Source organism: Ctenocephalides felis, unplaced genomic scaffold (assembly GCF_003426905.1).
Source record: "Ctenocephalides felis isolate EL2017-DRISC unplaced genomic scaffold, ASM342690v1 CF-g0.4_SCAFFOLD_03573, whole genome shotgun sequence".
NCBI lineage: Eukaryota > Metazoa > Arthropoda > Insecta > Siphonaptera > Pulicidae > Ctenocephalides > Ctenocephalides felis.
Genome location: NW_020539727.1, coordinates 4,935,003 through 4,959,757, shown reverse-complemented (window position 1 = coordinate 4,959,757; position 24,755 = coordinate 4,935,003). Strand labels below are relative to the sequence as shown.

Genomic DNA, 24,755 nt, shown 5'->3' with positions numbered 1-24,755 from the left:
AAATGCCCAAATCAGAATAATATTTTACCTGTACCTTGAAAATAGTAAAGCAAATTAAATATTTGTGTCGTGTACTAAACGTAAGTTTGTTGATTAAAAATTATTTCTATATTATTCGTATTTTCTATAAATCTTTGAAGTATTAAAATGAAAAATATTTTAGGCAAGATAGATATTACAGCTGTTTAAAGAATGAGATTATATCGCCAGCGGAAAAGTAAAAAAAAAATACAAGCCGTCAATGAATGTATGTCAATTTTATTACACGAAGTTCTTTTTAATTTCACGAAAACAAATTACATTATGAGTGAAGTTCCAAAACAATATTTGTTGAGGCGTTGTTTAAAATAATCCACTATGTGAACGAATATTATAGAATTTATTAATCAGCAATTACTTCATTTCTCTAATGAAGGTTCATTGCTAATTACAATGACAAACCGATCATGTCATATTTGAAGTATGACTTTATTTATATTATTGTTTTTAAATATTATACATATTTTTAATGCTATTATAAATATATAATTCATAATTTATCATTATATGAATGTGTATAATAGTTGACACTGATAAATATGTGCATCACGAGTGTTACCATATTACTAACAAACATTATTCAAAATCGTTATATGATGTATTTATTTTCACTCAAATGCCATCTTGTACAGTAGCAAATAAGTTTTACTGCAATCGCGTGTGAACTTTACGCGCACTCCTTTATTATATATAGTTTGTTCTGTATATAAGTATTATTAAGTATTTTGTCCCGGATCTTCGGAACGGCTCTAAACCTGCCTTCGCCAAAAACTAATCAGCGCGTCTTCTTGTCAATACGAATCGAATGTTTTTTGAATTATTCAAATCCATTGATTCGTGTTCGCAAAATCGTCGAAGAAAATTTGTATCCGCACACACACACACATACATACATTTTTTCTAAGGTATGCCAAAATGTTCAGAAACCTCTGAAACGTAAAGATATATAAAAAATTCTTTTTTTTGCGATTAATTTTCTATCGAATTACTAAAACTTGTCATTATTATATAAAATAATTTTTATTAATGTCGCAATAGCATTGCTGGAAGTTAACAAAATTGTGCCTAAATCTAATAAAATAATTAATAAGGGTAAATAAATTACTTATTCTATGATATAGTTTATGTTACAATTATTTACATCACGTAAAGTCATAAACAGTTTTTATAAAAATTATTTTAAAAATGAATTTTGTATATTGACTAAATTCTATTTATTACATAGCATCAAAGTGGAACCTATGAGATTCTTGCTGCTTTTCCAGCTTATCTTCTCTCCTTTCTTTTAAATGTAAAATCACAATTATCAAAGCAATCAGTACACAGGTTCCAGTTAATGCGGCGACACTCAACAAAATTAATTTACTAGGAGTCACAAACAGTTGATTTTCCATTTCAGAGGTTCTGCAGGAGGCCAGGGTATTATTACCATTTGTGAATTGGGAATGATCTGGGTCCACGATCTGGATCTACTGGACAAACCTACTGTTAAAGAATCGACGAAATTTGGGGTTCGTCCTAAGCCGAATATTGAATAAGGAAGGTGCAGAGCAAAGTATGCTGATTGAGGCAACTGAGCGCAAACTCCGGATCTCTGTTGACCTTCCTGAGTCGTTGTGTAGTATTTTATTCTTGGGCCAGGTAAATTTGTTCCTGAAAAAAAGTTATTAAATTAATGCATAAATACTAGGATTAAAAATAACTCAAAAGAAGTAAATTTTGGTTTCGGCCTTACTATATTTTTATGATGTATTAAATTAAATGTTAGTTGATTAGTTATACCTTTATTAACTATTAATTAACTAGTTGTGTATGGCGTCGTGCATTAAGGCAAATTGCTTGAATTTCCCGTTCCGTAACAAAATGTTCGAAAAATCTTAAATGTTTTCAAATAGATTATTACAAATACAGTAAACATTGTCTAATATTTATAAGAATTATATAAACTGAACTACAAAGTTAAAATTATTTATTTAAGTATATAAGTGAGTTTTTGAACTTTAGCCAGAATTAAAATTAAAATCTGCATTATTTTCGAAATACGAAAAAAAAAAAATTAAAAAAAAGTTTAATAATCTCTTTAACTACCCGTAGGGTAAGTTATTGTAATCGTCCAAAAATCGAAATAGAAAATTTTTACATTTCTTCACGTTTTGAAGGTTTCTGAACATTTTGGCATACCTCAGAAAAAAGGATGTGTATGTGTATGTATGTATGTATGGATACAGTTTTTCGTTTACGTTTTTGGGCGCACGGATCAACCAATTTGAATGGTTAATAAAACATTCGATTCCTATTTATAGGAAGATGTGCTGATTAGTTTTTGGCCAAGGCAGGTTCAGCAGTTTCGAAAATAATGAGCAAAGAGTGCAGATAATAGAAATCGAGTTTTTGAGAGTATGGAGCATCCGGTTTTAATGATCTAATAAACATTCAATTCGTAATGACGGGGAAAAGTGGTAATTAGTTTCTTGCAAAGGCAGGTCCAGCCGCTTCGGAGATACAGAGCTAAATGTTCAAAAGCAATTATTTTGTTAAAACAAGCAAAAAGTTCTTTGAATCGTTCAAATCGGACGCTTAGTTCTCTCAAAAACTGCCATTTTTAGCAAATTTAGCTCTGCATCCTCGAAATGGCTGTACCTAACTTTGCTAAAAACTAATCACCTCTTTTACCCATCATTACAAATTGAATGTTTTTTGAATTATTCAAATCGGATGCCCCATTCTCTCAAAATGTCGATTTCTATTTTCTGCACTCATTGCTCCGTATCTGCGAAATGGCTGGACCTGCCTTTGCCAAAAACTAATCAGCACAACTCCCTATCAGTAGGAATCGAATGTTTTTTAAATCATTCAAATCGGTTGATCCGTGCACCTGAAAACGTGGGCGAAAAATTGTATCCATTCATACAAAACTACACTCACATCCATTTTTTCTTAGGTATGCCAAATGTTCAGAAACCTCTTAAACGTGAAGATTTGCAAAAAATTTCATTTTCGATTTTCGGCCCATTACTATAACTTATCCTACGGTAAGTTAACACTATGAATTTAAATGAACTGTTCATCATCATTATAATTTGAGGTAAAATAGTCACTACATCTTAATTTTAGGAAATGCTTTAACTTACGAATATCTTGATCATTGTTTAGAACCGAGAACCATCAATCTCAATAATCCTTATCATAAATTAAAATCTAAATACAAGTACATGTTTTATTATAAGAAGGATTTTTTTAGTAAAAATTAAAATAATCCTTAAACTCTTATCAAATATTTGATCATCATTAAATATAAAAAATTAATGAATTTTATATAATTAATTAAATTAATCAATAAAAATATAATCATTGGAAAATAAAAATAAAAGTACAAAATGCTTTATTCTAATTTAGAGATATTTAAACAAAATAAAATTTAATTTTGTTTAGATTGCAACCCAATTTATATTGGAAAAACCTATTTTTCCAACCTATAAAGTAATAAAACCACAATTACTAGATTTCAAAAAAAATATTGAAAATCGAATAAGCAAAGGTTTGTAATAATAAACATTTACATTGAGATAGTATTAAAAAAATTATGTTTGTTTAATACTCTCCAAAATTCCATCCACATATACATATATGTGTATATATATATATATATATATATATATATATACAGGGCGGTCCTGGGGTCCTCAGCGCCCGCATGCAAGATTTGTTCTAGCGCCCCCCCCCCCAATAATTTTAAATTTTTTAACATTTATCATTAAATTATATAAACATTTACGTAATTTTTTTTAAATTTATTCAATTCAATTAGATATAATCTAAAAGCGTATTAAATACATTGATTTTAATTTTATTTAGAAAATCCAAGTAATTTGCGAGTTGACCATAATCAAATATTTTACATTTTCAAGTATTTCTAACATATATGTAATATTAATATTTGGGCTTTGAAACATTCTACTTATTTCATTTTTAAACATAGGACTCGTTTTGCATGTTGAATTTTTTAAATTTTATTTTAATTTTTTTTCATTATTTACAATATCCAAAATTGCATCGTAAACTTCTCCTTATTGATACCGTAAGGGCCGAATGAATTGTATTTATATTACTTTCTCATCTGATTCAGATTGTTGTTTTTAAGTTAAATTTTTAACGTATTTTAAAAGATGCAAAGAATTTACATATTTCCTGAATTATATTGAAAACAAAACACAATTATATTTGTATCTGTATTATTTCTACTTAGTTAATAATTAAATTTAGTATGAGCACCACTAGTTATAGAAAAACGATTTTTGTTTCTGAGTACATTTTGCTATTTTTTTTCATATCTCCTCCATTTCCATAAACCTAGCCACGCATGTCTTCAACTTTCAAAGCTTATCAGATGCGAAACATTTTCAACAGTTTCTCGGTCTTAATAAGCCAATTTCTATTCACCGACTTCCCATTTTCCATTTTTCTCTATTATAATTTGTATCTATTTTTTAATAAGTTTCGTTCAAACTAAATCAGCTCGAAGTTTTTCATTAATAATGCCCAATAATTTAAATTTTTGTAGGTTTGCGCTTACGGGATTGAACTCTAGATAATTTCTTTTTCGATTCCACATTAACTTCAAACGAAGAAAAGTTTAATAAGTACATTAAACAATAAGCAAAACAATAATTACTAATTTGCAGAGTAATTAATTGTTTCTACTGATATCACATTGCAAACTGAATGTGCTTTTTCCTATTCATAGTTAAGTTAGATTGTTTATTATAATCTATTAAGTATAAGGTTGTCAAATATCTCCCTTCCGCCTTTTTATAAACCAAGAGCAAAAAAACGGAAGGGAGATATTTGATAACTTAATATACTAGATTTATTAGTAGATAGATTATATTAGGAAAAAATTTAAATAATATTATAAATTTAATTTCCGAAACTCGTTTTGGCGCCCCCTAAGGCGTGCGCCCGCATTTTTTTGCATGCATCGCATGCAAGGCAGGACCGGCCCTGTATATATATATATATATATATATATATATATATATATATATATATATATATTGTGTGTGTATAATCAAAATACTAACCATATGTCCTCTTATCTCCTAAAGGGCCGATAGTGCTTGAATCTTCATCATTTTTGAGCCCTGTCAATACCATAATCTTGATAAAGTTTGCATCATAATCCAAAGTATTTCTAAAAGCAGCAACTTGTGTAGATTTATTCACAGGATTTTCTTGCACTAATATAACATCCAATATACCATCTTGATAAAAGTCATAAAACACAGACATTATTGTACCGTTGGTAAAAGGCAACAATCCTTTCCAGCGTACTGTGTATGTGCGATCGAATGCACCACAGTTACTGGTGCAAGGTAAGGATATTTTCCAATAAAAATGATTGTGGTTGGTAAGATTTAGGAGATACAGGATTTAAAGTGGCTAAAATATCTGGGTAGCCGTCCATGTTAAAATCACCACCATGAAGGGTAATAGTTGATTTATAGGGTTTGTCGTTATCTTCTGGTCTTAAAAAGCCCCAAACAACATTGTTCTCATCCTTAAAATTAACCTGAAGATTATGCCAGCGGTTGTTTTTGTAAACTAGTATAGTACTATTGACACAATTATCATCAAAACAAATAGGTACAAGCAAATCTAACTTTCCTGTCAGTTCAACATCCAAAAATAAGGTTTGGCCTACATGGCCATTCAAAGACCCAACCGGCAATTGTATTGAATGATTATACATAAATCTAGGTTCGGTGTCTGTGTCTACTCCATACCAAACCTCAAATTTAGTCTCAGCTGTTATAAATAGATCGGGGGGTAAAATCATGATTCAGATCGACAAAAGCATTAGAATGTGGGGATCTCATAGGATAGTGCATGGTACCGCCATAAGTATCAGCATAAGCTGGGAGATTAACAACCTTTGGCTTGGTTCGAGAGTTATCAAATATCCAGAAAACACGGTTTCTGTTGAAGTCCAAGCCAAACAAGTCGACAATCATATCTTGGTTATAATCAATAGCTAAAGGTTGGTCATGGGTATAGAATAAAGGATCTTCATTACTACAATTTAAGTATTGTCTACCACCCCATAAAACATGGACACCTAATTTATTATCATCATGTTCTTTGCAAGTTACCATAACATCCATCAAGGCATCCCCATCGAAGTCTCCTGGTACTACGCTGGTGATTTTATGCTTAAAATGGCAGCGCATTTTATCACCAGGTGATAAAAGGGGCTCATGATTTGTAGCTAACAATATTTCTATGGTCTTACTATTATTTCTTAATACAAATACATCTGTTAATTCGTCTGAATTGAAATCACCAAATGCTGCTGGTATTCCATCCCTGAGGCTTCCAAAAACTGTGCTGGGTTATATCACTTGCAAAACCACTATTAAATATTGCCAGAAAAACAAAATAAACGAATCATTATAGCATTTTAATATCTAATATTTACTAAAGATTTCACTTAAAAATTGAATGTATTCGAACTAGGATTCGAACTGTCAAGTAGCTGTCAAAAGAAGTTGTGAGCAGAGATTGGAAATGCTCGAATGCATAGATGGTCAACCTCATAGACCTTATACAATACATGGACTGCTAGTTGAGCGCATAAAAAGTGTCAAAAGATGTTCTATGGTATGAGGGCATACGAGGGTAATTTGCGGCCGAGATATGTCAAATACGAACACGAGCTTTACCGAGATTAGTCGAATGCACTCGATCGCTTAAATTTTACAGTTACTTGGGTTCACGTGATGTTTGATCGCTCGGGTTTTTAAACTAAAAGAGGATAAAAATATACCTGTTGTAAAATTGTTAAAAGTAAATGTCTTCTAAAATGTGTTTGGTCTGTGGTAAAGTTCCTGATTGCAGTAAAACCTGTTCTGAATGCTTCGCAAGTATTCCGGGAAATTCGACATTCATCGATATAAAAAATCGAGGATATCTTTCATATCCTTCCGATGAAATGTTTAAATTATATTTATATATAGAAACCCTAATTCGAAATTCTTTAAATTTAATGTACAAAAGTTCATATGAAAGCACGATTCTCCGAAAGTTGGATGACTTGGGACTTGCACATTTTTTTAGATCAAGCCATTTCCAGCAATTTGTCCAGCACTATCATGACCTTATCAACTTTGTCGCAAAAATGTATTTAACAATTAGAATGCACCATGAAGAACATAAAAAAAGCAAAATTGATAAATATGTACGCCACTTTCACACAAAAATTGTGCTTTTTAAACACCAATAATAAATATATCACATTTAAACAAATATTTCATTGTTGCTTTCTAATTTCCCATAATAGCTCTAGCGAACTGTTCTTATTTTCAGTGAATTTTATAATATGTAAAATATTTTTTTATTTTTTTTTCTTATTTTCCTTAAACAGTTTGTATAACTAAAATAAATAAATAAATATAAATAGTTCATTACATTCATTAGTTTAACATAAATTGTATATTATATAATATTTTCCCAACAATTTCGAACACACGGACTTTCATTTGACGTTCAAGCGATTGAGTTTGACATATCTCGGCCGCAAAATTACCCTCGTTTGCCCTCATACCATAGAACATCTTTTGACACTTTTTACTTGAGAAATGTATGGGGACTAGCAGTCCATGAAATTGTATAAGGTCTATGGTCAACTTCCATAAACTTTTCGAAACACTAGTGTGTGTGCTTTTGCAAAAATCAAAAAACAAAAAACAAAAACCTTACTTAAAGGCGAAAGATACAAGATGGAGCAGAGACTAGTAGGGCGCATGGCATTGTGCCTTAAGACAAATTGCTGGAACTTCCCGTACCAAAAAAATTTTTTTAAAGATTAACATTAAAAATTTACTTTGAAAAAATTAGATTTTTGAAAAACTATAAATTTTTGCCAGTAATTTACTTTATTAGAAAAACAAGGACTTTTTAAAAAAAATGTTTTTTATATTTTGGAAATTCTGAACTTTTTTAAAGCAATCGTACTGCATAGAGACGAAATATCCAAGCGCGTAAGCGCCGCGTTGCCGTCTATCTGATAAACATTGGTACGGAACCCATAGGAATGTAAACAAAATTTATACTTATTGTTAAAATCTCTATAAAATTACTGATAATTTGATGTGCATATGTCTAATGATCATTTTTGACCGCCAAATGGGATTTTTTTACTTTTATCACTAGATCTCCAAAACCGCTAGACCTGCCTTCAATGTACAAAAAATGGCAGTTTTTGAGAAAACTAAGCATCCGATTTGAATGATTTAAATAACTTTCTGCTAGCGTTGACGAAACGATTGCTTTTGGAGCGACATTTTTTTTTATCTTAATTATTTTTTTTGAATATGGAAAAATCTTATCCATGAGAAAAATTATTCGGTTTCTAGCTAAAGTTCTAAACTTATAATAATCTATTTGAAAACATTTAATATTACTCAAAAATTTCATTAAGGTACAGGAAGTTTCAGCAATTTTTCTTAAGGCACGATGTCACTTTTTAGCCTAGTTCAATTTCCGTTGATTTTGAAAATATCTTAGCAATTCGGCCACGTAATAAAAATTATTTGTATCTATTAATAAAGTTTAAGTATTAACCCTTTCCACTCAGATGCCGCCGCTCCGGCGACAAAATACATACAAATTTTGCAATGCGCCAGTGGAAAGGGTTAATTTGTGTGTTTTTTTTGCACAAAAATTGTAATGGGGCCACCGGCCACACATTGGACATGGTTGCTTTTAGTGCAAAAAATCGTCCTATTAACAATTGACTTGTTGTTTCATATTCTCGGAGTGCTTGCATTGAACAAAAACTATGCAAAATTTTTTTGTTTTATTTTTTTACTCAAAAAATTCGTGTAACGTTATGTGGTAAATTTAATGAATATACAATTACAGAAATAAGTGTTTTTTGGTCAATTTTAAATGAAAATCGCATGGATTAGTTTATAGTGGGAAGCTAAAACTTTATTTTCAAAATTATAATAGTGATAAAGTTGATTTTTTACACCTACCGGGACTTGCCTTAAGGTAAAATGCCACTTACACCTAGGTCTATATGTTAACAATGATGGATATCACTAGCTCAATGGTTTCTAATCGTAATTATAAAAATAATATATAATATTTATAATGAATATCGTGCATAAACAATTTCTTGAATATTTTTTCTACGTTGTAACATATAGTATTTGAAAAAAATTGCAGTCTATTCATCGAATTAAAAATAGTTAGAAGAAAATCATTTTGTAAGTAATAATGAATTCTATATTGGCTGAGTGAGTTTCAACATTACATCAGATCACAACATGTTACATATGATTCTTATTTAAATTTTTTACGCTTTTTGACAAATAATTAATATTGACATCCATTTAAGATCAATCTGAGATATAAAATCAATACGCACACATACACAAATTTTAAGTCAAGTGTTTTCTTCTTAAAAATACCTGATATATTAAGAAAAATAAATATATTAAGTTTGTTACCAATGGTCATCCCATAACATCAATAATTCATTTTGTCTTGCATAACAAACTCAAAAGAACATAATTTAAAGAAATTTTGAATTACAAAATTTGTTTGTTCGTCTGAAAAGAAATTTATAAAATCACAGTTTTTGATAAAATCTTTTTTGGTGAAAAATTGTTAGTGTATGATCAATCATACAGGTAATTATTTCTGTTTTTTTCAGTAACCTTTTCTTAAAACTTTCTAATTTTTTAACATTTCTAATGTTTTGTTATATAATCCACTGATTTATTTTTATCATTTTCATTTTGATTGTTTCGTCATATTCCTGTACATTATTTTTTCCACAATTTTATTCATTTTATATATTGAAAAAATCCACCATCTTCTGCTTTTCTTAAACATATTGTTTGCTTAAATCTTATCAAGATTAAGATTCTTGACAGATGTCCTGAAGATGGAACGTACCTAGTTCCGAAACGTCGACAGTAAATAAATAAAAAAATAGTTCATTAAAAAACTTTTTTTTGTTTTTAATTACTTTTTGGATTCTTGTTCGAAACTCCACAATATATACACCTAAGTCTGTTTTTACACGGTCTTTTTGTACACGGTTTTGATATAACACGGTTTAAAAATTGAATATTTTTAATTTTTTTACACGATTTTATTCTATTTAGCACGATTTGAAATTTTATGTACTTAAATTTTTTTGTCAAATTTAATTTTTGCGAAAAATGTTCATATCACAAAAAAGTATTTATGAAAGAAAAAAGTCTGAAACCATCGATGGTATCGATAGTTTGCGAACACTAGCTTAAAGATTTAAGTAAATTCTCCTTTAGTGCGTACAAACAATTTTTACTGGTCAAAGCAAATGTGAATAGCACTAATTTAGGGGAATTATTATTAAAATAAACATGAATTCTTGTTCTTGAAAATTCTTGTTTTTCACTAATTTTAATAGGTTTTAGAGACTAGGACAAATCACCCATATTTGTATAAGATCAATGTCTTTTTTTACACGTTTTTTTTTTTACACGGCTTCTTCTGGAACCAATCTCCGTGTAAAAACAGACTTAGGTGTATATGTATCTTGAAATCAATTAATGCTGTAAAATAGTATAATTATAATTTCACGCTAAAATATTAATTATGGTCAGATCACACACTCTTTTTTAATAAAGCGATCAGTAAAATAAACTCGCATATGCTATGAAGTATATAATTATTTATTTTAGATTTATTATTAATTATACAGAGCCTAAGAACTTAATCAGTAAAAATTATTTAGTATTTACAATAAATATCTTACAAGTAGAAATTCCTTACAAACGACTTTGTGTAATGTTATCAAATAACTTTTATACATATTTATATAATTTGTATGTGTCCTATATTAATCTATAACATGAGACCACCTATTTGTAAAATCCTTTTTAATTAATGATGTCATTGCATAATCACAAAAATAAAATATTACACCTTAAAACCATATTTTTAACAATAGAATTCATCACAAAGAAGTTACGTAATAGTTTCGTTACGATTCTAACATTTTGTTTTAATAATAAATAAATAGAAAGACAATATTTTATAGATATCTTCTATATACAAACATTCTTTACATTTAACTAGAACAAAAAAAGTTTCTTCCAAACTGTGACCAATAAAGTTGCTCTTTTGCTTCCTCGATTTATAAGTCACAGTTTGGAACAAACAAGAAATAAAAATTTAAGTGCTAAACTTCACAAACAAATTATTTACAGCGTAAAAATATTTTATCTCACGTTTTGGGTGGACAAATTTTTTGTGGTCTGCTTGAACGAATTGAAGCTTTCTTGGACTTATTCCTGTACTCCTGAATGAGTTCATCAGGCGTTTTGGCATCAGCAGGATCCCAGCATGGTCCAACAGAGGCAGTTGTAGATTGTATGGTTGTAGTCTTTCTGTGAGTACTTGTGGAAACAGTATCTACCTTCCTTTTCAAATGTTTACTTATATTAGTAGAATCTATTGAAGATTTTCTTACAATCTGTTTACTTCTTTCAGGTGTTTCACTTGCATTTGCAGATGGTTGGTTTTCTATTACCTCACTTATTTTCACATTTCCTCGGGATGATTCACTTATCCTTTCAGTAGCAGAATTCGTTACATCAGCATTCGGTAAAAGTATATTGCAAAGTTCATCTAAAACAATGGTATCATCGTAATTTCTACCAGGCGTTGTATATTGCGTGGTAGTTGTTGTATTGGTTTGTTGAATTGCCGCTTGATTTTGATATTTAGGAAGTATTCTGTGCATGTTATCTGGTTGAATGTTATTCCAGTCATTGAAGTCTTCGTTACTAAATTCCCTAATAATAACGTTATTTGCAGTACTATTTTCATAGAAATCTTGTTGAAAAGCAAACGAATCCGCATTGTAAAAGCCCATTTGTCCATTATTACAGAAATTAGATGGATCCAAACCTCTCGTGATTGGAAAGGGATGAGAGTTTTGGGATTTGTGCACTGAAGACTGCTGTACTGTCTGCTTCATCACTGTAGTGGATGAATTTGAATTTATAAGATAAATGTGTTGACAAGTGTTGACAAAAGTGATATTCATTATCTGTTCAGATTGGTGGTGATATCTTCTAGTTTGGATGTCATGATCTGGAAGTATATTCCGCATAGGCACATTTTGTAGAATGCTGTCGACTATTTCCATGTTCTCACAATTAATCATATGATTGTTGTCAAAGAAAGATGGCAAGCATGGTACGTTGTCCAATTGTCTTCCAGTTGTTTGCGGACTGTTTGACGACAACATGACATTTTTATTTGTGCAAGTCGATTCCTGAGATCTTCCTAGAAGACAAAGTGCGTTATAGGCAGGCGAAGGAACGGTAACTTCTAATGGCTTAGGTATAGGAATGGAATCCAAATCGACTGGTTGTTCTAGAATATCTTCTAAAGGCGGAATACTTTTCATCGTAGGAAATTCCTGATCGATATCAACCGAACTAACAATTTCCGCTGCTCTGAGCATTTCTTCATCTGGAATATTCAGTAAATCTGCAGTGGAATCAATGATTTCATCAGGGGATACGGATTTGTCTGAACTATCAGGCATAACTTTCAAGCTGTCGAAATCCCTAGTGTCAGATGACTCTGAATCAAAAGCCACGTGCGTTGGTGAAATATCATCATATTGTCCTTGGCACATTTCGTAATGATTAGCAGAGTTTTCTTCTGAGACTTCAATCTGCAAAGGTGGTGGCGAAGATGATCTATCGGAGTCATTGTTCAGACAGCCAATATTTCCAAAGTCTTCAGAATTAGAGCACATATCCTCTATAGCGTCGTTCAAAATTTTTGGTAACATTTCACTTATTTCAGAATCTATGGTTTTTGACTTGTCGTCGATTTCAGTAGAAAGCCAAACTGTTTGAAACTTGTTGTGTTTGTTGAACTGTCTGTAAAATTAGAGTGCTGCAACACGTTCTCCACAACGTTATGCTCAGCATTGTCTTCCATAACATCGAATTTGTCATCTGATTTTCTCTCCCGTTTTCTCTTCTTTTTACTCTTCTTTACAGAATACGTTTCTTCTATATTTTCTATCGTTGTTTTGTTGCTATCACGGCGACGTTCCAAACCTGGTATTTTATTCGACTGCTGTATAATTGCATCCACTACCGTTGCTAATTGTGATTGTATTTTACATTCCTGATCCTTGACTTCTTTCGCTGGCTCAGCAATCGATGGGTAATTAGGAATAGGTTCTACAGGAACAAGTTTAAGTGTGCTGCCAGATTTACCAATCCTCGCTGTTAAAGTCTTTCCTTTGTCATCGGGCATCACATTTAGTTTTACTTTCTTACCTTGAGTGCTCACAATATCTGCATCACAATCCGTAGACTTGCGCTTCTTATTAACTTTCTGTATCACTGGCATTTGATTTATGCTTGGGCTATTTTGAATGCCTTCTAAGATGTCTTTGTCAGATTCAGAAATGTTGGAAATATTTTTCAGAGCTGACATAACTTCATGAACCAATTCTTTAGGAAACAGAGTTTCATTATCCAATATCGACTTATCTGCTGAATTGTCTCCTGAAGGAACTTTCTGCATGCAATCAGAGTCATCCAAAGTTAATTTATCTTGAACGATGGTGTTGGAAAAGTCCACACTAGTATTTTCATCAACCAACTTTTCTAACTCTAATCCTGCATTGCCTTTATCTGATTCTTGTGTCAATAAATTTAAGCAATCTTCTATGATTTTTGCCTCGTCTAAAGCATCCTTATTCATTACATGATTTGCACTTTCAACAACACTGGTAGCGGTCTGGTTATTGTTCGATAGTTCGGCAGAAAAGCAGTTTGTGATTTCATTGACTTGCGGTATGCTGAGTTCTGATTTTTGCACATGTTTTGGTTGCTCATCCAAATTTTGAACGAAGGACACTGGACCAGGGGCTGTGGTTTTATCTTCGCTGATAGTTTGGTGCTTGGCATGCCCTATTATTTTTTCAATCACCTTATTATTTGCTTCATCAATGGAACTAGTGATCTTGTTTGCTTCTTCGTTTAACTGTGTTTTATTTGTACTATATTCACCGGTATTAATAAAGGCCTCATGCGATTTGGAACCTTTTATGATTTTAATCTTACATTTATTTGAAGTACCTACATTCGAGTTGTCCAGCTTGGGCTTCTTGCACATAATCTCATTGGATACTATATTCTCCTCTAAGGTTCTTTTATTTCTAGATTCAGTAGAATTTCTGGACGATCTCGATCGAACACTGGTTTTTTCACTGGTTCTTATTTCTATACTAGATTTAGGCTGTTCGGTACTTCTTTTATTTGATTGGTCTGAACTTTCTGTTTTTCGTATTTCAGTTATAACAACTTTGCTCTCCACATGCATCAAATTTTCATTAGCACTCTGCCTATTTGAGTTGGTTTTATTTTTATCAGCATTTGATTTACTTTTAGTATCCCTTGAAGTCTTGCTACTTACTGATTCTTTTAGGTCTTTTTTACTATCTGAGTTCTTTTCGGAAGCTCTTTTTGTTTGATTGTCTCCAGAATTCTTGCTAATGATATTTTTATCAGTCTTTTTCACTTCAGTAGAATATGATTTATCTGAACTTCTAGGGATATGATTACTCATCTTAAAAGAAACATCCAAAGCATTTTTATCACACTTATCTTTATCTATTGTACTGGCTTGTTTAGTGCGAGTTTTGTCACTTTTATGTTTTGCATCAACTGCTAACTTAGAATCAGATTTAATAGAAGATTCATCCGGTTTATTGATTGATTCACCGGACTTCACATTTTTAGTTGATGATGATTGCTTAACACGAGATTTATCAGATTTTAGTCTTACATCAACTTCTGGCTTTGAATCTGGTTTTGTTTGCATATCAATACTTTTAACAAGGTCATCACATGATTTACGGCTTGATTCATCAGTTTTATCTTCCTTCTTAGATAACTTTTCACTAACTTGTTTCAATAACTCATCTTTCCGAACTTCTTTAGATATTTTCTCGCTATAGCAGGTGTCTGTTGAACTGCTTCTACTATCGCCACTAGCCCTGCTTCGTCTTCTAGTAGTTGGTGTCATCTTCTTCAAATTAGTGTGATCGACAGCCATGCTATCAATTTGTGTTGTCTCATCCGATTTAGAAATCCCTGTGCCTAAAGCATCAACTGGTGATGTTGGAATCTCTGTTGAAACTTTTGTCAAAACATCGTTCTTGTTTATGTCTGCATATTCCAAATTTTTTGTAAGCTGCAGGCTCTTATCGTATTTACTATTTCTTGACTGACTACTGGAGTTCTTACGATCAACTGACTTGTCTTTAGCTTTGCTAGATTCATCTTTTCTTGAACTTCTATCTGATTTCGATCTGTGAACGATGTGCACCCTGTAAGGAGAATCTTTCAAATCTTTAATGGCATTCGTGGTGTGATATTTATTTTTTTCATCATTGGAAGAACTTGATCTGTTTCTCTTATGTTCATTTTTATCTATTTTCTTATCAGACAACAATTTTTTGTCATTTCTTTGTATGCGCTCAAATGCTGCAGCTATATGATTTTTCAAATTTTTTGCAGGATCAGATAATGAAGCTGATTTTTCTGCATCTTTGTTGCCTAATATATCATTTCTGGTTATGGATTTTACATCAGATGACGATTTATTTTCAATAACTTTATTTTGATGTTTCTTTTCAGCATTCGATTCACTTCTTTCAACCTGTTTTTGTTTGATATTAGAAGATATATTTTCTTGAGCAGTCAGATTTTCTTCCTTGATTTTGGTGATGTTTTCAACATCCTTCAATTTGTTCTCGTTAATTTTAATTTCCTTGCACAAATGAACAGTAGAAGTTGTTACTTCATTTAAAGCTAAATCAGCAGCAGATTTAGTATCCTTGTTGTGTTTCGGTGACTTGTCATTAGAATTTTTTTTATTTTTTCTATCCTTTTTTGTGACATCTTCTTTAATTTGTTCTTCATTTCTTGACTTCAATTCTTTTTCTTTACTGTCACATTTTTTACTTGTGATTTTTCCATCAGCTTCAATTCCTTTAACATTTTCTAACCTGGATCTATCATCGTTTTTGTCAACTTTCAGAATCCTGTTCCTTGTTTCTTTAGAATTCTTTTGCTCTTGTTTAGATAATTTATTAATGTCAGTTGCACCAGCTTTAACCATTTTTTCTGAATCTTCTTTACCTTGCAGGATAAGTTCAACATTAACATTTTTAAATTGGTTACTATCTTCTTTAACTGATACTTTATCAAAGTTTTCTTTTGATTCTTTCTTCAATTTTTGTTCAGTCGATGCTTTTGTAATGTTTTCTAGTTCTTTAGCCTTTACATTACTGGTACATTCCACAATGGATTTAGTTTCGTGACTTTTAATATCATCTTGTGTAGATTTTGGACTTTCCTTGTCCTGCACATCTTTATCATGCTTTCCTGAATAATCCTTTTCCAATTTTGGATTACCAACTTCTGTTGTATTTTCAACAGAAGGTCTATTACTTTTTATTGCTTTACTGATATTCTTCTTTGAGATTTTATCCGGCACAGACATGTTTTCCTCTTTCACAGAGATTTTATTGATCTTTGCCTTATCAACTTTTTCCACTTTTCGCTCAATTGGTGTTTTGGTGCTGCCTTCTGATGTAGTGGCAAATGGAATTTCTTTATTTCTATGAGTCTTATGCTTATTGATGATTCTACCTTCATTTGATGATTTACTTTCTTCCTGTAAGTTCTTATCAAGAATTGCTTTTGGTGTTTCTTGTTCCATTTGCTTAACTGAAGTATCTGTTCTGTTTTTCATTGAAACCTCAACAGGTTGCATAGTTTTGGAAATATTTTTCTCAGTTTCATCTCTTTTTGCAATATCCAGCATGATCATTTTACTTTCTTGTTTCAAAAGGTCTACATTAGATTTTTCCTTAGCTGCTTCTTCTGGTTGTGAGACTGGGACTTGGGTTAAACCTTCAATGATAATTTCATTATTTTTCACAGCTTTATTATCTTCTTTCACAAAATCTTTGATTTGTTCATTGGGAACATCAAAAGATTTACCCTCAATGGGATCTATACTCTCACCTGGTATGTCTCGATTGGCGATATCCTTACTTGATTTATTTTTTATGATTTCATCAATCTTACCAAAGCTCATTACAGGTGCTACATTTTCCTCTTTCACAGATTCTTTGAGGGTTTCTACAGATTTTTCCTGAATGGACACATCAACAGTGATGGCTTCTTTTACCTTACTTTTATTTTCCACTAAAATCTTGTTATTTTCGTCAACTGTTTCACCAACATTTTGCTGTTCAGGAAGTTCCATTTCTTTTACCATAGCTTTAACACTTGTTTCTGTAATACTGACTTTCTGCTCATTTCGATTTTTAATAGAATTTGTAGAGCCTTGTGACTTTTTACATGTAGCTATTTTCTTACTTTTCACATTTTCCTTAGACAGCTTAATTTTTTTAACAGCATCTTGCACATTATCTTCTTCATTTGCACGTTTGTTATTTTTAGAAAGCTTATTACAGATTATTTTAGTTGTGTTTGTTGTTTTAGGCTCATCCCTCATGATTTCAGTATCTTTGGTAATATTTTCATCAGCAGGTTTTGTTTGAATCATCATTTGATTGTTGATACTTTCCTCAGTATTTTTCACTGCATTGTCACTACTAACATGTTCGCTTTGTTTGAAAACTTTTACTAATTTCTCATCATCTACTTTAGATTTATCTTGTTTTGTAATATGATCTTCAACAGGGCTTGAGAAATTAGCTTGTACATCCTTCTCAATGCTAAATTTTTTCACATTTTCAACTTCATGTATGCTTTTCATAGATGCAATTTCTTTTGGCAATTGAACAGCCTCTGTTTTAGGTGGCAAATCAGCAGAAGCTTTATTTTTCTTTCCATACACTTTCACGTCATTCGTTACATTGTCCTTTTCCTTACTTTTCTTGGCTGCAGCAGATTTAGACTTTTCTTTGTTAATTCGTTCTTTTTCTTCAGACTTCTTGGTTACCATTGATTTGGGCTTTTCTTTGCTGATATGTACTTCTTTTTCCTCATCCTTTGTGACCACAGCAGATTTGGACGTTACATTGCAGATTTGTTGTTCTGTTTCCTCACTCTTTTGGGTAATTTTGGATGTGTCTTTGCTGATTTGTGATTCTTTTTCCTCACTCTTTTTGACTTCAGCAGATTTGGATGCTTCTTTTTTCTCATTCTTCTCGACTTCAGCAGATTTGCATTTTTCTCTGCTGATATCTGGTTCATTATCCTCACTCTTTTTGAGCTCAGCAGAATTAGACGTTTCTTTGCTGATTTGTGCTTCTATTTTCTCACTCTGTTTGACTTCAGCAGATTTGGACGTTTCTTTACTGTTTTGTGGTACTTCTTCCTCACTCTTCTTGACTTCAGCAGATTTGGGCGTTTCTTTACTGATTTGTGGTTCTATTTTCTCACTCTTTTTGACTTCAGCAGATTTGGATGTTTCTTTTTTCTCATTCTTCTTGACTTCAGCAGATTTGAATATTTCCCTGCTGATTTGTGGTTCTTTTTTCTCACTCTTTTTGACTTCAGCAGGTTCGGATGTTTCTTTGCTAATTTGAAGTTTTATTTTTTCACACTTTTTGTCCTCAGCAGATTTGGATGTTTCTTTTTTCTCATTCTTCTCGACTTCAGCAGATTTGGGCATTTCTTTGCTGATTTGTGGTTCTTTTTCTTCACTCTTCATGACTTCAGCATATTTGGACGTTTCTTTGCTGATTTGAGGTGCTTTTTCTTCACTCTTCATAACATCAGCAGATTTGAGCATTTCTGTGCACATTTGCGCTTCTTTTTTCTCACGCTTCTTGACTTCAGCAGATTTGGATGTTTCTTTGCTGATTTGAGGTGCTTTTTCTTCACTCTTCATGATGTCTGCAGATTTGAGCATTTCTGTACACAATGGAGCTTCTGTTTCCTCTCTCTTTTTGACGTCTGCAGATTTGAGCATTTTTGTGCACATTTGTGCTTCCTTTTCCTCACTCTTCTCGACTTCAGCAGATTTGAGTGTTTCTTTGCTGATTTGTGGTGCTTTTTCTTCACTCTTCATAACGTCAGCAGATTTGAGCATTTCTGTGCACATTTGTGCTTCTTTTTCCTTCTTGACTTCAGCAGATTTGAGCATTTCTGTGCACATTTGTGGTTCTTTTTCCTTGACTTCAGCAACTTTAAATGTTTCTTTGCTTATTTGTGGTTCTTTTTCCTCACTCTTCTCAAGTTCAGCATATTTGAATGCCTCTTTGCTGATTTGCGGTTCTTTTTCTTCACTCTTAACTTCAGCAGTTTTGAACTTTTCTTTACTGAGTTGTATCTGTTTTTCTTCATTCTTTTTGACTACAGTGAATTTAGACATTTCTTTACTTACTTGTTCATTTAACTGATGTCCAATTACTTCCAATTTATCAGATTTAATTAGCTGGTTAAACTCAGAATTCAGATTTTGCTTTTTCACGGATACCTTATTAGCTTCCACTTGCTTGCTTTCTTGTTTAGAATATTCATCCTTTATGATAGTTTTATTGATTAATTTATTTTCCTCAGCATTTTTTGTCTTAGACAGCAATTGAGAGGGTTTATTTCTCATATTCTTTTCAGATTCTTTATACTCAATTTCTCTAGTGTTTTCTGACTTTATAATTTGCTTATCTTCAATATTACTGCCTGTTTTCACATTCTCATTAGTCATCTTAGGTTTTTCTTTGATTATATTGTCATCTTTATTGGCAATCATATATTTTATTTCTTCTAACATGCTCTCATTTATAATATCATTAAACTTACCACATGCTCCCTCATCATGAAGAACATAATTTCTAAGTGATTCGTTTGTCTTAGTAGTGATGTTCTTTACTACATTATCAATATTCTCTTTTCTATTTGATCTTAAGTCAATTGATAATACTTTGTCAATAAAATGCTGTTCAGTCAAGGTATTTCTGCTATGATCTTGAACATCTAAACTCACTTTACTATATTTAGTTTTTTCCTTGGCATCATGTTTTACTTTTTTACATGGTTCTTCCTTTTCATTAATCTTTCTTCTTTCTTCTCTTGCCAATAATTTACTATGTGACTCCTTGCAATCCACTTCTATTCGTTTTATTTTTTCTTCTATATTTTGTATAATTCTTCTGGTTTCAGATTTTTCATTTATTTTGATATCACTTGGTGGTAAACTATTACAAATTTGTATGTTCAAACCTGATTCATGAATGAACATTGTTGCACCAGCATCTGATTTATTACATTTCTGATCGTCTTTCAAGGTATCAATCTTGTCACTCAAAACAGATGTTTGATTAAATAACAAAGTTTTATCTTCATTTGTAGTCTCTAATTTTTCTACTGCTTGTTGGTTTTGTTTATTAAGGTAAGATATAGATTTTATTTCATGTTTGTTCAACTCATCTGCTTGCTTTATAGATATACCAACAACATTTTCTGGTATCTTTTCTATAATTTTTGATAAATCTTTATTAGTTTTTAATCCACCCTTGATTGACTTGCTTTTACCAACAATTTGCTGAGGTGAAAAGATAACTTTTCTAGCGATTTCTATGTTGGATGTTGGTTGTAAAACTTCCTTAGAGTAAATATTACTGATTTGAGGATCTTTAACAAAATTAGACATACTTCCAGGTTTAATATTTGCAGCTCTTATCTCAATAGGTTTACATGTTGAATGTAAAGTTTCAGGTTTATTCACAAAATCTGTGTAACTCTTTAATGAAGCTTTTGTGGCAGAAGTTTTACCCAAAGCATTTATGGCCATTGTTGAATCTTTTACCATGCTCTCTTTTTTTTCAGGTTCTTTTTTAGCTATGATTGCGTTTATTGAAAAATCACTGATATTTTTTCGAACTTCGGATGGTTTTGCGATGACTTTATCATTATTGCAAGACCGAAGTGTATTAGCTGAATAATCTATGGGATCGTCTACCTTTTCACCGCGGACAGTTAAGTCTACAATATCACGAAGATCGTATTTGCTAGAAGTATCAATTTTTGCATCAGAATAGTGGTTGGTTTTCTGACTGCGTAAAGATGGTGATAACAATAATTCATTTTCCCATATTGGCTGATAAGATTCACACAATATACGATTATTCTCAGTTGTGTTCTCACTGTTTGCAGACCTTTTGTTGTGGAAAATCGTGCTCGATTTCCTCCTGTTTTTCTTTATTTGTGGTTCATTCATCTTCATTACCGATGTACTTGGAGAAATTGTAGCATTGTAATTATCTGTATCCGAACATTTTTCTGTATGTGTTACACTCAAGTCTATAATATCAGGACTTTTATTATCAGGATATGTATCTTCTTTTTCCTCAACACTAGTTTTCTCCACTTGACTTATGGTTTGAACCTCATTTGGAGTATTTACTCCAAACATCCCAGGTTCCTTATTAGAAACCAAATTCTGTTTATTATCCTCTGACAAATTAACTTCACCCTTTGAAGATTCAAGACTATCACAATAAAATGTCACCAAGGATCGTTTGCGAACAAATTTCTTTGGTAATTCGACGTTATCAGTTTGCTTTTTGAGAATACTTCTTAATTTAATCTCCGCATTCTCTTGTGGAATTGAACCACCAGGAATGTCATCTAGATCTGGTTTACAAATAGGAGTGTTCTGTTTAATAATTTGTTTATTGCTAACAGAAGAAACGGTAGGGGAAGTTGAAATGGATTCTTTAGCAAATTCTGATGAATACCTTCTCAAAATCATGGTCTTTTTGGATGCGCTAGCTGGTTTATTTTCAGTCGGGCTCAATAAATCTTTTGCAGCAACTGGTTGTTTAGTTACAATATTTTTTGGTTCTGGCAATGTAAATTCATTATGTTTCTTCTGTGGTTCTTCTACAAATTGACTTTTAGATTCTACCGGCACATCAGCAACCTTTTGAACTGTATCTATGGTTGTATTGCTTCCTATTACATCAAGCGCTTTGTTATTAATTTGCACTGCTTCTACATTATTTAATAAATTATTAGATGCATTCCTGCCTCTGCTTCTCTTTGCCTTTTTACTCTGCTCGATTTGTTTTTCCAATTCAATAATCCGTATGGCTACTTGTTCTATTGTAGAAGTAGTATCAGATTTTAAATCTGGCACTTTTTCTTGAATTGCAGTAATATCCTCATTCAAGCACTTGTTTATAACTGTTGGAGTAAGGCTTGGTGTGTTCTTGTTTCTATTTCTTTGCATTATTATATTATCTTCATTAAGAGCATCTTTTGATTCTGAAGATTTCTCAGCAATTATTTCAGAACTTGTGGATTCAATATTTGAAACCGTGCTCAACGTTTTATCCGCTCTAGAAGGAGATATGGCTTTACTTCTATTTCTTTTCCCTTTTTTGGAATGCTCCACAATTGTTCTTTTGTCTACATTTGCAACACTTGTCTCAATTTTTATATCAGGAGTTTCATTTTGAATATGCATGTTTAAATTTGAATTATTCAATACATTTTGAGCAGGAGTGTTTTGAATTGTCTTCCTCGTCTTACTGCACAATTCTGTCGCGTGAGCTAACAATTGTTTTGTTGCTTCTTCAGACGAAGGTTTTTTAACTTGCTTTTCTTTCTTGTTGACTCTCGAATTAGTAACTCCCCGCTTTTTGACTGGTGTTGTCAGATAATCATTGGACTTCTTATTTAATTCAGTATTATTATCAATGGGAACTGGAGATTTAATGTGTTCCTTTGTACTGTTATTACCTTTCTCCACCATTCTACGACATTCATCAACATTTGATGCAACTTGTGAGAAAAATCTAAGTGGATCATAATCATCACATGATATAATATCGGATTTTGGCGTCAATTGCACATATTTGAATAACTCCAATTTGGTTTCAGAAGAAAGTGGGCTTTTCGGGATATCTTCCTTTGGTTGTTCCACATATGAAAAGCTTTTTGAGCCAGCATCATTTTTCCTAATGATACTTTTCAATTCAGATAAAGGATAATCATCAATATCGAATTCATTAGGTGATATTTGTGCTTTTACATTAGCCTCCTTCTTCTTTGATCGTTTTGGTGTTTCCATTTTTGGGCTTAATAATTCTGTACTATCACCTGAATTAACACGCCCAAATGAAATGGCCTTATTTAATGGACTTATTACAGTTTTATTCGATCTAGTTTGAATCATTCGATCAGATTCAGATATTGAGCTATCTGTATTTATAACATCAAAACTCTTCCTAGTTCTTACATTTTTTCTAGTACTAACAGGACTATCCATCTTGATTTCATCTGCAGATTTTCTAGTTTTTCTTATTACTGCAGGTATTTCATGTTTTATATTATTTGAATCTAAGTCAATTTTTGAAATTTCATCTGCAGATCTCCGACTTTTTCTAATTGCAGCCAATGATAATGCATCAATTTGATGGACATCATTTTTGGGTGATTCAATATTAGCTGCTGCATCTAATTCTACTACAGACGGAAGATTTTCTGTGCAGTCCTCCAATTTTTTTGTGTCTCTCAACCTTGAATTTCTCGTAACCCTCATATTTGTAGTTTCTTTCAATTTTGATTCACTATTTGTTACGTCCAAGCTTATTTTTTTATTTTTTTTAGTAACTTTCTTGACTGGTTTGTTGAATGGTGTCTCAAAGTCTTTTTGATTTGAATTACTATTTTCTCTTACTATTTTAGATTCCTTTTTGCACGATTCTTGTACAATTTTAATTTTCTCAAGTAACGTTTTGCGAGCAATTTCAACTGGTGATTCAATGTCATTATAATTTTGATGTTCGTTCTCCGCTTTCGGCAGATTGTCCAATGATGATATTTCTGGCAATTGTTCACGTTTCGGATCTTGAGTAATACACACTTCTTCAGCACCAATTAAAGTATCTGTATCTTCGATAAATAGTGGATTGTCATTGAGACTTTCAGAAGTTTCAAACTTCTTCAAAGTTCCAGTTTTGCGTGACTTCTTTTTGATATTCTTCATGACCTTTTCTACAGATTTTATCATCAAGTTAGTAGCATTTTTAAAAATATTTGTTTGGTTCTTGTTGACAGTATCAATTGCAATGTTTTTAATAACTTTTCTATCTAAATTTTCGGTTTTTAATTTAACAAAGTCCATCACTTTATTAAATTCCATGTCATTTACCAATTTATTTGTAGACTTTTCTACATTTTCATCAACATATGGCTCAGGATCTGGTAATTTTTCCTGAACATGCTGTTGAGATTTATCTTCTTCAATTTTTTCTACAATAGTACTTTCATCCTTTTCCAAGTTAAGTGAATCATTTCCACAACTAGGATCTTCTTGAAATGATTGTACTTGTTTCTCATCACTTGACGATTGTGACGACACTTCAACTTGCTGGGCAACAATAATATCCAAATTAAAAATAAAAGGATGATCTGTTGAAGATTCCTGGGTATTACAATGTTCATTATCTGTTTCGGTCTTAACTTCAATTTCATTATTTTTATTGCTTTCAATTAATTCAGATTTTAGAGACACCTCATCAATAATATTTTGGTCTTTCTCACATGAAGCCAAAGCAATATCAGCCTGTTTGCAATTTTTTCCTGATGATTGTTTCCTGATAATGATTCATCAACTGGTTTTTCATATAT

General features: G+C 31.7%; 1 protein-coding gene and 1 pseudogene across 1 annotated transcript in view; both read right to left on the bottom strand.

Annotated features, from left to right (window-relative positions):
- Positions 1–1,256: 1,256 nt before the first annotated feature.
- Positions 1,257–12,904, bottom strand: LOC113389334 (annotated as a pseudogene).
- LOC113389333 (titin-like) overlaps positions 12,896–24,755 on the bottom strand; it is a 26,891-nt gene continuing 15,031 nt past the window's right edge. Inside the window, exon 9 of the mRNA XM_026626377.1 lies at positions 12,896–24,690. Coding sequence (XP_026482162.1) covers positions 12,922–24,690 — 11,769 coding nt within the window. The 3' untranslated portion in view covers positions 12,896–12,921. The remainder of the gene's footprint in view (positions 24,691–24,755) is intronic.